The 12,443-nt window shown below is 49.8% G+C and overlaps 1 protein-coding gene across 1 annotated transcript in view; it reads left to right on the top strand.

The window, feature by feature from the left end:
* The window catches only part of FMNL2 (formin like 2), a gene marked incomplete at both ends in the record, with an annotated part of 106,528 nt that overhangs the window by 57,822 nt on the left and 36,263 nt on the right, over nt 1-12,443 (top strand). The window contains 3 exons of the mRNA XM_079539252.1: nt 2,517-2,593; nt 3,895-3,978; nt 5,318-5,470. Of these exons, the coding sequence (XP_079395378.1) occupies nt 2,517-2,593; nt 3,895-3,978; nt 5,318-5,470 (314 nt within the window). The remainder of the gene's footprint in view (nt 1-2,516; nt 2,594-3,894; nt 3,979-5,317; nt 5,471-12,443) is intronic.

Genomic DNA, 12,443 nt, shown 5'->3' with positions numbered 1-12,443 from the left:
TGCTGGGGCCAGGGCCGGCTGGAAGGGCAGCAGTGCACCCTGCTCTGCAGGCACAGGAGGTGGGCACCCTGCCCTGCTGCCCACACCTCCTCGCTGCTGTCCCGGGGGCTGCATTAATGCCTTCCGACAGCGCTTCTCTTGTCGGAGGCTGCCACAAGGAGCTGGAAGCCATTTAGGAGGAAACCTTGAATTGTGCCGTAGCTGGTTATGTGGGTTTGGCTTTGTTTTGTTTTGTTTTTTAATCTGAACAGGGGTCTTTGTGTTTTTCTCCTGCAGGGTTTTTGAAATTCGTTCAGTGTTTGCCTTTGCTCTGTGGTGAACGCACATTGAAGCCTTTCTTATCCTAATGCTGCTCTAAGAGTCTCATGACAAATGACAAAACTGAAGGAGCCTAAAAATAACTGCATTGAGTTTCTCCCTTTTGTTGCGTTATTCTGTACCAACAGCAGCCTTCCTTCAGCCTGGGCCTCGAGTGGGAAAGATTTCCAAGAGAACCTCTGGGCAGATGCTGTGGGGAGAATGATACCCCATTACTGCTGTCATTGGGGCTGGGTCAGCACTCTCGCTTTTAGGAGGAAGTTTTCCCCCAGAGGGTGGTGAGGCACTGGCACAGGTTGCCCAAGGAGGCTGTGGATGCCCCATCCCTGCAGGCATTCAAGGCCAGGCTGGATGTGGCTCTGGGCAGCCTGGGCTGCTGGTTGGTGACCTGCACACAGCAGGGGTTGGAACTGGGTGAGCACTGTGGGCCTTTGCAACCCAGGAAAGCCATTCTGTGATTCTGTAACTCCCAGCACGGCCAAGAGAAAGTCTCTCAGCACTGCTGTCATCTGTGTACTTGGGGCTGTCATTGGGACCCTGATGACTTCCCAGGAAAGCAATGACTTCAGCTCAGTCTGAGCTGAGGTTGGACACAGAAAACTTGAAACGTGAAGAAATTCCAGTTTGGAGGTTTCTAGGGCCAGTAAGGCACCAAGGCACTTAGTGCTGTTGTGGCTGCCAAAAAACCCCATGGGATCGGGCTAGCTATTTCTACTGTGTCCTTCTACTCTGGCTCCTGTCTCTACCCCCTGCTACATCACTGTTTTATCCTTTACCCTTTACTTCTAGAGATGTAAGATTTTACTGCCTGTGGTTATATTGTATCTATATCAGCTCTCTCTGAGAGGAGGCGCTGGGTTTTTGTACTCTGAGCTAGTTCTCTGTCGTGCAGAGAAACCTTAGGTCTGATTGCAACCATCTATTTCAAAGTGAAAATGAACAGAGCCCTGTGTCCACCAGGACCTCACAGTGAGGCTCATTTTGGGCCGGCCATGGTTTTCTGAGCCCAGTAAGCCACTGGTGCTAACTGGGCTGTGCTACAGCCCTCATGAAAAGGGCTGCTGGTAACCTTCTGTAGGCCATCAAGGTGAGGTGAGTCCCGGGCTTTCACCATTCCCACCTCAATCCATCCACTCCTGAAAACCATTCAGGGCACAGTGCTTGGAGCATCACTGTCCTAGGAGCTCATAACCCTACCAGCCTTTCCCAGCACGTCACACGTGTGTGTGCTCTAATGGTGACCAAGTTGGTTTGCAAGTGCTGCAGGTCCAGGGTGATGCTCATTATCCATCTGCTTCTATTCTTACTCACTTCTACTGTTCTGGGATAATATACGCGCATGGGTTAGGTAGGATAAGTCAGAGTAAGGCCCTCTCATCCTGGGGGCTGCTTTGGTACACTTCCAAGCACAGGGAGCACAAAGCAGGAAGAAAACCACAGGTATTCCCCAGCTGGGAGAAGAGCAGGATTGCTGTGCTCTGGGGCAGCCCTGCTGCAGGCTCTGTGGGGATTCAGGAGCTCTCCTGGCTTGGGATGGGGCATTTAATGTGTGTGTTTAGAGGATCTCTGCCTCCCCAGTGCCTGCTCTGAACCTGGGACTCCTGCTGCATTGCTGCTCCCACGTGGAGGTGACACCAAGCACCTTTGTGCTGTGTTGCTGCCCAGCATTTCACTGCTGCCATTTGAAGACCTCTTTCCAGCTTCTGATTTTGCAGATGCTATTTTGGGAGCACAAATTATTACACTGTGCAGATGGGAGCACATGTGTGTTTCATTATCAGCTCGCACCTACGAGTTTGGTAATTACACAGAAATTGCAGCCTTTTTTTGGCGTGGGTATAGAGTTGCAGAAGCAAGATTAAAGCACGGGGCTGAGGGTGAAGTCCACACACTGTAGCTCTCAGTGGACAGTTTGATACTGAAACAAAGCTTGTACTGTAAAGAAATGTGTATTTATCTACAGGCTTTTCATTTTCTTAATCCTGGAAACTCAAAAAAGTGCATGGGACCAGAAGTTATTTTTCTGAATTTGTTTTTGTTGATTGCCTGGCTATTGTTGTAGCATTCCTGAGGATTTAGAGGGTTCTCAGCTTACCCCACTGTTGTATTTGTTCAATCTGTGCCATATGAGATGCTGATATTTTTCATAGCATTGTGGGAGTCCTAAGAGCTATTTTTGCCTCCTCACTCCGTTACAGAAATTCAGGAGACGAGTCCAAGAGTCCACCCAAGTACTCCGAGAACTGGAAATCTCTTTGCGAACAAACCACATTGGGTAAGAATTTCTGATGCCCTCTGCATTCGTTGCATTTACATCTGCTTGTAGATGTCTTTCAGAGGATGTCTCCTTGCTGCTAAGCAGTGACAGCTCCCTTGTTGGAGCCTGAAGGGCCCTGGGTAGGGATGGCTGGGCAGCCCTGATCCTTTTGTGCTGGGGTTAATGCACATCTCCGTTAGGCCATGAAAAGTTTGCAACCAACTTCTGCTCATCTTTGGTAACTCAGAGCAGGAGTCTGAATAATTGGCTCTCGAATAGCATTGCAGCTATAAAAATATGTATATTAAAACATGCTGGTTTATAGCTTTAACACAATATGGTTTGTGAAGCCTGGCCGTCAGTAATGTTGCCAGTATTTGGCTTTCAAAAAGCAGAAAATTCTTCTCACACAGCAAAAGTAAAAGAATCACAGGGACTTCAGACTCCACTGAAGAGGTGGAGCCATTCTGCTGGCTGGTTCCATCTATCTGCTCAGGGTCTCAGCACCAGAAGCCTCAGTGTGTTGGCTGTATGGTTTCTTTGATTTTTGTGCTGTGATCCCAATGTGTGCCCAGCCAACTTACACCCATTTCACAGGATGCTGCCCTCATTGCCAGGAACGAGGGCATTTGTGGCACCCCTGGGCTGCCTTCTGCATTGCTTCCCTCCTTTTCCAGCGCAAAGGGTTTCCCACCAGAGATGTGCAGATCCCAAATGAGACACTGTGGGGCTTTGTGATGGCTCATGGGCATGCAGGAGGAACCCATGCAGTGCACCAGCTCAATGAAGGGAACGGGCGAGGGCAACGTTTATTTATCTTGCTCACCTGGCTGGAGGATGTGTTTCAAAAGATGTGTTACAGAGATGGCAAGTTGTTTATTTTAGCATGTAAACTGCAAAAGATTGAAAGCCCGAAGGCTGGAGGTAACAAACCCACACTGTGCTGGGCTGGAGGAGCCAACCTGACTGCACTGTGGTCCCCCCCCAGCTCCCTGCCTGCTACTGGGGCTCACAGCTCACAGCCTGGGAGCGGGATTTAAACCTACCTTGACATGTTTAAATTTCTGAAAGCTTTGGAAAATAATCATTTTTTTCTGAATTTCAGATTAATGCGTAGAGTTGGCAGACTAAAATTTACAGCCATAGGTCACAACTTTTTAAAAAGAAAAAGGATCAGTGCTAAGATCTGACCCTGGCTGGCACTGCTCCTTCCTGGGTGTCTTTCCTGCGATGGATGTGTCTCCAGTTTCTCTGAAAAGAACTCCAGTAGTTGCACAAACCCAGTGAAATGCTTTAATGTCTCCTGATTTTTCTAACAGGTGGGTCAGGGAGTTCTTGAATGAAGAAAACAAAGGCCTGGATGTACTGGTGGAGTACTTGTCGTTTGCACAGTATGCAGTCACGTGAGTAAGGCTTGCCTCTGCTGGAGCATTAAGGTCCCTTCCAAACTAAGCTCTCCCATGGTTCTGTGATCTTTAAGGCTCCTTCCAGCCCAACTGTTCCATGGTTGTGTGATCTTTAAGATCCCTTCCACCACAAGCCATTCCCTGGTTCTATGATTATATTTAAGGCCATTCTGACATGGATTTTAGCTTTGGAGCCTCCTCAGACTTAAGTTACAGTGGAAAACCAATTCAGGCACTGCCTGCTGTGCTCCAAGCCACATCCCTACCCTGACCACTCCCCACTTTGCCATTCTGACACCCGGCCAGCTCGGAGTTGGTCATTTAGGTAATAATAGATCATTAAATACACTCTGCTAAAACAAATCAGGAGAAAATCCGTTTTCGTTAATCGTTAGATCACAGTTTGAAATACATGCTCAGATGAGGATCTGGTTTTGTGTGTCCGCACATTTTCCTTTCGATATATTGGAGCAATAGCAATTTTTTATTAAAAAATGTATGAAAATGAATGGTGAGTTAAAGATACCATTGTAGTTGGGAACTTGAGCAGAGCTGATGGTTTCTTTTTAAAACGGTGCCATCAGATGTACATGTGCCATCAGACAGAAATGAGATTCTTGGTGGAGCTGCAGTAAAATTAATGAAGGAAAATTATATGTCTCAAAACGTCCCTAACACTGGAAAATACTGCACAGCAAAAAGATGGGTTTGTATAAAGACTTTGTTCCTAAAATTATACGAATGCGTGCATGTTATCCTGCTGGGTTTTTTCCCTCTCTAACGTGGTAAACATGAGTAATAACCTCAAGAGCTGCAAGGGGAACAAGCAGTTTTTCCTTGCAATAGCAGTATGGTGGGCACAGAGTCAGAAATCAAGGAGAATCTTCAGTGATGATGGTAATACATCACACATGCTTGAGGCTGGTGGGGGCTGATGGGCCGGTGTGAGCGCTCTGTAGGGGAGGAAACTGTACTTTTACAGCATACCCAGTTATTAGAATAAAATGGAGACGACTTGGAGCGTTCTTCTTCTTTCCTTCAAGGCAAAGCTGTTCATCTGCACAGTTTATTTTACACTGAAGTACAATAACGCATGGCTGTTTGATCCTTCTGAGCTGTGGTTAGCTCCCCTCTTTTGGCAGGGGCCGAATTTGCTGCAGTGTGGATTTGAAGCTCGCTCTGAACTGCAGCTGAAGGGAAATTAGTCTGCATCGCTTTCTTCCTTTCTTTTCAGAGTCTTTAGGGAGCTACAAAATCTGCAGATGTTTAACAGGAAGGAAAACGTTATGTGCATCTTTGCCATCTAACCCAGCTCCAACATTTCTATTTCCTTTAGGTTTGACTTTGAAAGCTTGGAGAACAACGTGGAAAACTCGATGGACAAGTCCAAGCCTTGGAGCCGCTCGATCGAGGACCTGCACAGGGGCAGCAATCTGCCCTCACCAGTTGGCAGCAGTGCGTCGCGCTCCGGCCGGCACTCCACGCTGCGGTAAGGCACCGAGCCGTGCAGGAGGCCTGCAGGCACCCCGTGCCCGTGGGGCTTTCCGCTTACACTGGCTTCCATCTTCCCTCTTCGCACAGTGCAGGCTTGGCACATGTAGGAAACTTGTCGTTGCAGTGATGGTTTTGAGGTGGAAGGAAGTGCTAAGCTCACAGCGCAGGGCAGCGATTGAGGAAGTCAGATGAGCAGTGCTGCCTCTGTTTCCAGTGGCTGAGTGGTTTAAGGATGCAGAATACGTTTCCGTCAGGTCTGATGTGCCTTGCCCAGAGGAAGCACTTACTGCTCTCCAAACTGTGTGTCAATGTTTCCATGGGCCCAGCCAGGCTGGAGCTCTGACCTGGTGCCTCATTCAGTAAGGGCTCGTCCAAAAGCGTATCCATTCCATTCTGTGCTGAATAAGGTTTATTTGTTAAAGGCCATTTCCATCCTTCAAACCTTCTGGTAACTCAAGCACCACATCACGCCTTACTTTGAAGTCTCCCTTTTTGAATATTTGTTGGTGGTTTTTTTTTTCTTCTGGTTTGTAGATAAGGCAAGATCACTTCCCTGGAGTGAATGGCAGTCAGCTGTGTTACAGAACTTCATGTTCTTACAATTCTTCACTCCTACAAGCCAGACTAACTAGCATTTATAGCAGCACTGTTCATTAAGGCCGCAGCTCAGAGTGCTGGATGGGACTTTCTTTATGCGTGTTCTGACTCAGTGGGCTTTTGTAGAGCTTTGTTCCACGGTGCTGTGAGCACAAAGGAGTCCTGCAGAGATGGAAGCAGTGAGCAGATTTTTGCTGCCTTCCAGCCCAAGCTCAGCTTTGGTTTGTCACTGCTAACATGGGCTGTGTGTTTTGTGTTCAGGACTGCTACCCATAGCTGAATAGTGATGGATGTGGTATCTGGAAGGTATCAAAGGCATCAGGGAGAAAGCAGAGAGGAGGAGGTAGGCACGCAGTGCTGGCAAAAGGATGTGAGCTGTGGAGTGCAGCAGAATCAGTTGAGTTGTTTTTATTTGATGCTGCAAAGGTGATTTCAGTGCTGTTGGTGTGCTGTGATTTTTATGTACTTCAGCAGAGGAGGTATGGCCTTAAGTTTGCAGGAGGGGGTCTGATGCTGCTCTCTGTCTTTGGGAGGCATGTCAGCGGTTCATTGTGCCAGAAATGCACGTCAGCTATGCATTACATGTCTCTTACATTTTTCTCTCTTCGTTTCCTTCCACCTTTTTTCTTTTTTCACATCCCCCTCTTACCTTTTTTTATTTTCCATTTCCACATCCCCTTCCTCACATCCTCCTTTTCCCTCCCTCTTCCAAACCTCCCTTCCCAACTCTTCCTTCTGCATCCGTGACCCTCCTGCCATCACGTGCCATCAGCATGGTCTCCCTACCTGAGCAGCTTCAGCTCAAACACCACCAGAGCTGCTTTTCTTCCAGCTGTCTCTGGAGCGGCTTCGCTTGGCACACTGCTGATGGGGCCTCGAGCCAGAAAACCTTGTAAGTGCCAGGGTGACACCTCATGGGGCTGCCCTTTGTGTGGGGCCCTGTGCTGCTCCCATGCCTTATAGTCCCATAATCACACTGCGTGGGGAGCAGCCCTGAGTGCTGGGGAGCCTCAGCCTCCACGCCGTGTGCTTATCGCATTGTAGCTTCCCGCTGTAGTGGGCTTAGCTAGGAGGGAATAAAGCACGTTTTACTTTGAAACAAGAGATTAGTTTGCTTGTAGTATTGCAAAAAGTTTTATCCCTGAGACACCCAGCTTTAATTGTTGTGTGCCTTGGTTAATGTTTTAAATAGAGCTGCTGCTGAAGTGTTGGCTCACTCTTCGATGTGGGCAGGGGCTGCTGGGCTGGGGGGTGACCTGGGCTGGGGCCCCAGTGGTGCCCAGCACTGTGAGATTCTCTGACAGCACTTCTGTGTGTTGCCTCATTGCACGAAGGCCTGTGTTCTGCAGGAGGTGGCTTTTCTGTGAGTGGGGGCTATGTATGATTGGAAAAGTAAAAGCACAGGGTGTTTTTAAGAGTTATTTTTTAATAATTTTTTGATGAATTTATAAATACTGTGTGCTACACACGCATCCCAAATTAAATGCTGACATTTGGTTTGAACAGACACGTTTTGTGCTGTCTTTAGCACGTGGGTCTCTTGAGTTGCTGCCTGTCTGCAGTGTCACAGCGCTGCTCTCTGCGTGCCTGCAGCTGCAGTCACTGCAGCCCTTGGGATGTGTGCACACAGAGGTATGGTAGCAGGTGATGAGCACAGAATCACTCTTGGAGTGCTGGGCAGGGCTGCATCCTTGCATGCTTGCAAGCGACTCAGCTCTGTTGCAGCAAACGATTCCCTTGCAAGTAGCCATGCCATGGTGCCCCACTGCAAAATCACAGAATCACAGGGACCTCGAGGATCATGAAGCTCCAATCCCCTGCCACAGGCAGGGCCACCAACCTCCACATTTCAGAGCAGCTCAGGCTGCCCAGGGCCCCATCCAACCTGGTCTCGAACACCTCCAGGGATGGACGGGGCATCACACCTCTCTGGGCAGCTGTTCCAGCACCTCATCACTTTCATAGCACAGAATTTCCCCCTGACCTCCAACCTCAATCTCCCCTCCCTCAACTTCAAACCATCTGTCATCTCCCCTTTCCAAGAGTTGATTCCCCTCCTGTTTGTAGGCTCCCTTTAGGTACTGAAGGCTGCAATGAGGTCACCCCGCAGCCTTCTTTTCTTCAAACAAGCCCAGCTCCCTCAGCCTGTCCTCATAGGGGAGGTGCTCCAGCCCCCCTGGATGTGGGGTGTCCTGTGCAAGGTGCCTGCTGCCAAGTGCAGAGTGCCTTGTGCCAGGTGCCCTGCTGCAGAGCCAGGTGCCCACACAGAGAGCCAGGTGCCCTGCAGCACAGCCCTTCTGGAGCCTTTCCATCCATCCCTTTGCAGGACCGGCTCTCCGTTTTCAATCTGTAACTTTTCTTGACTTCCTGGAGCTCTCGTTAGCAGTGTTAGACCTTGCCAATTCCCTGCTCCGTGTTTCCTTGGTAACTGAGATTTTTTTTTTCAAGAAGAGGCACAGGGATTTGGGAGGCAAACACCAAAATGAGGGCAGAAGAATAAAAAATGGGGATGAATCTTAGGGGATTTTGTTGCTGCTTTTTGGGAGTGAGAAGAGCAGTACTTTGACATGAGAGTCAGACTTTCCTTTTGGATAAATATTCATACAGACTTAGCAGTGTCCCAGCCCATTAGAAATTCCCTTTCTTCTGAGTCAGATATTTTAGTTTTTATGTGGATTCAATTCAGAAACTTAATTTTTTTTTTTTAAATCCAAAAATAGGCTTTGAGCGCATTGAAAAATTGGACTCCCCTTTGGCACTGCTTCTTATGCTGCATGTTTGCATTTGAACACTTCCATTAATGCTGTGCAGCTGCATCCCTGTGTCAGGCTCTGTGCACTGCTGCTGGCTCTGTGCTGGTGCAGTGGCTGGGGAGGGAGGGGGAATCCAAAGCAGGCTGTCTCTATTGCTTTTCTGTCTTTTTCGAAGCAGCAAAGTTCTCTGCAGCTCTCCGGATGGATGACTTTCCCAGATTCCATCAGATAAGACAAAAACTGGAGGCTCAGGGTCATTCCTTCTCTTCGCATTTGTGGCTCAAAACCTTGTTGCCTTGGTTTGGAATGACAGAAGGGAAAATTTTGGGCACCGTGGCCGCCTGCTCTGTGTCACCCAGCGTGTTTGTGCCCTGACTGCAGCACAGTCCTTGTGGGGGCCCCAGGAGGCCCCGTGCACCCTGCACAGAGTGCAAGCTCAGGATCCCCACAACCAGCAGACCCATCTGCAAGAGAAATCCCAAGTGTGCAGCAAACAGCAGGGCCTCCCCCTTTCAGAGCCCCCGTCTGCCATCAGAACGGCGTCCTATTGCAAACACCTCCAAAACCCCAATGGAACCAGGAGTCCCACTGCATCCAGGTCCACTCTGCTGGGCAGGGTGGCAGGGGGGATGGTGCTGGGCAGCAGGGAATAAGGTTGTGGTGCTGGCAGAGAGCTGCTGGAGCTTTTGTTTGCTGTGAATGCTGTGCAGTTGAGCTCCGTGCCAAGGATTGGGTGCGTGTCCTTGTCCCCTGCATGGAGGTCCCCTCAGAGCTGCCAGAGGTGGCAGCAGCTTGGTTTGAGCTGTGTGCACACTTACCATGCTGGGAAGGGCTTTACTTGGAGCATCCTCATTTGTGTAGGTGTTTTAATGAGCTGTACGTGGGCCTTCAGCATCCACATGAGCTGTTCTGCACTCTCACACGTTGCATTTCAGTACAACTGATGAACTAGTTCTTCCAGAGCAGCCTGGGCGAGGAGGAGGACCCGGCACAGCATTTCAGCCTGCCTGGATCCTCTCCTGGCGGTGCTGCTCCCACGTGGCTGCTCTGTCCCCCTGGGGAGCCCTGGGTGCCAGCACAGCCCGGCCCTGTCCCACCGCCTGGCACTGCGAGGTGTGACGCAGCCACACGTGGTTGGGTTTCTGCTGCTGCTGTTTTCAGAAGTAGGGTTTTATAGTTCTCCCTTAAAGGAGGAGCGGAGAAAACAAAAGCGGAGCCATCTGAATTGAATTAGCAGAATAAACACGCTCTTGGTGACGCATCTCTGACCTGCAGCAGGCAGGAAATCAGAAGCAGCAGCTCGCCCAGATGCTTGATGTTTGCTAGCAAGAAATAGAGTGAAAGCAGATCGTCCACACTGTGTGAAGGGAGGGGGTGGGGACTACTGCTGGCCTGTCCTGCCCAGGGAGGGAACAGGTCCAGGGTGTTGCAGTCAGCAACAGAAAGCATCACAGTCCCTGATCCCGTCATCGTAAAAGGGTTTCTGCACAGAAAAAGTCCATCAGTTCCTGGCACTCGTGCCTGTGAGAAGAAATTTGCATCTGTTCAGGGAAACCTAGCTAAATGTAGGGCAGAATCCTGTCTGTGCTGGGGATGTTTTGTCTGTGCTGCAGCTCTCAGTTGCAGATTGCATGTGGGTTTCTCAGCCCGGCCACACAAAGGCATGGATGGGCACAGGCAGTGTTGCCTGTTTCCCAGCCCCAGAGCAGGAGGGTGGCTTTGATGGGCACTGGGCTGGAAATTGCAAGCTGCAGTTTCGTGCTTGATTCTCTTGGCTGGGGGAGCCCAACTCCCACGTGGTAGGTGTGTGGAGGCACTCTGAAATGGGGGGAGATGGAGCAGCAGACACGGAGGAGGCTCTTTTCTTCTTGATACAGATCTCATTGCTCTGCTTATTAAAATTTAAAAGAAAGTAATGTATGCAGCCTTTAGCAGTTCCAACCTGAGATAAGCCATTATAGCAAAGAGCTCTGTACGACTGCAAAAGGCTTTCCATCTTTTTATCAAGGCGCTTTTCATATTTAGGGAGTTGCCTGTGGAAGTGATGGGTTGTGCTCACGTGCTGTGCAGCTGTGTGTTGACACCCAGGAGTTACAGGCAACTCAAGAGACTGTCACCTGAGCAATATTCCCCCAAGTGCAGGTGTAGGTAAGCCTTCTTTAGCTCTGCTCCTCACAGTGTGGATTAAAAGGAAAATCCCATCCATCTGCAGAGTATTGCACTGGAGGAGCTGCAGGTCCCTTCCAATCCCTGTGATTCTGTGATTTGGTGAATTGATGCTTGAGGTTTTTCTGTGTCAGTTCTGGGAATGCATTGTGGTTTTGGGGACAGCTGGAGGGAAGGGCCCATAGCAGCACCAGTGTGCCTGCTCCTGCAGCATGCAGCTGGGGCTCCTTGGCCATCCCTGATCCCACAGGGAGCAGCAGCACAAAGCATCCAAGCACCCCAATGGTTGGGATGGGATAGGACAAGAGGTAATGGCCTCAAGTTGTACCAGGAGAGAGTCAGGTTGATATTAGGAAACATTCCTTCTCCAAAGAGCAGTCAGGCAGTGGCACAGCTGCCCAGGGAGCGGGGGTCACCATCCCTGGGGGTGTCCCAGAGCTGTGGGGATGTGGTACTGAGGGATGTGGGCAGTGGGCATGGGGGAGTCGTGGGAGGGGGGAGGATTGGGTGTGGGGATCCAAAAGGGCTTCTCCAACCTTAATGATTCTATTATGGGACACGCTGCAGGCAGCTTGGTGCAAGGCTGCTGGCCCCATAGAGCCTTCCCTGACACAGGAGGGAGTGAGCAGCAGGGTAAAGCCAGCGCCTGTGGGGTTTCGTTCACCAAATCCCAAGGTACCCAGATCTTCCCTGCATCAGTCCCCTGCTCCCAGCTCACTGCCTCCCCTGTGCCTGTGCTGGGCTCCTTGGGACTCGCAGGCAGTATGCTGAGCGCTCTCTTGGGCTCAGGCAAAACTGGGTCAAATTTCCCACAAACCCAAATCGTTCTGGAGTGCCCTGAGCTGATTTATGCATTCATGTCTATGGGAAAGAAAAAAAGCTGTTTGACTGAATCCTGCTTTGAATTTTGGGGTTTCTTTCATGTCAGTGCTGCTGGGGAAAGAAGACAAAGTGCGAGCACAGCTCTGTGCAGGCCAGGCTGGTTCTGTGCTGTGCTGGAGCTCCCTGTGCTTCCCCTTTCCTGCCCTGTTACTGCTTGTTCCTGTGTCTATTATTAACCTTGGCTATTAATAATGATGTTAATCATTGATTTTAAAGCTACACTTCTAAGCAAAATGAGTAGCATGAATGAAGCAAGTGAGTGCACAGCAGCATTGGCAGTAAGGAGATTGCTTCTCTTCTGGTACATTCTTCCATCTTCCATCTCTGGCAGTTCAGATTTAATTCTTCCAACCTAAGGATGATTATCCGTCAGCCCATCCTGTGTTCATAGCTCCCAGTGGCTTTTTCCTTTGTGAATCAGCCCGAGTGCTTTGGTAGTGCTCTGTGGAGCCGTACAGTGAGCAGGTTTGTTTTCATCCCATCACCTGGGAATGGCATCTGATGCCACTTGGTTCCCACATTGCAAGTCATAAGAACAACTCCTTCCCCATGCACTGCCTGCACGTTGCC

Source organism: Tetrao urogallus, assembly GCF_951394365.1.
Source record: "Tetrao urogallus genome assembly, chromosome: 8".
NCBI lineage: Eukaryota > Metazoa > Chordata > Aves > Galliformes > Phasianidae > Tetrao > Tetrao urogallus.
The sequence above is the reverse complement of the archived record's forward strand: the minus strand, read 5'-3'. Positions and strand labels throughout refer to the sequence as shown.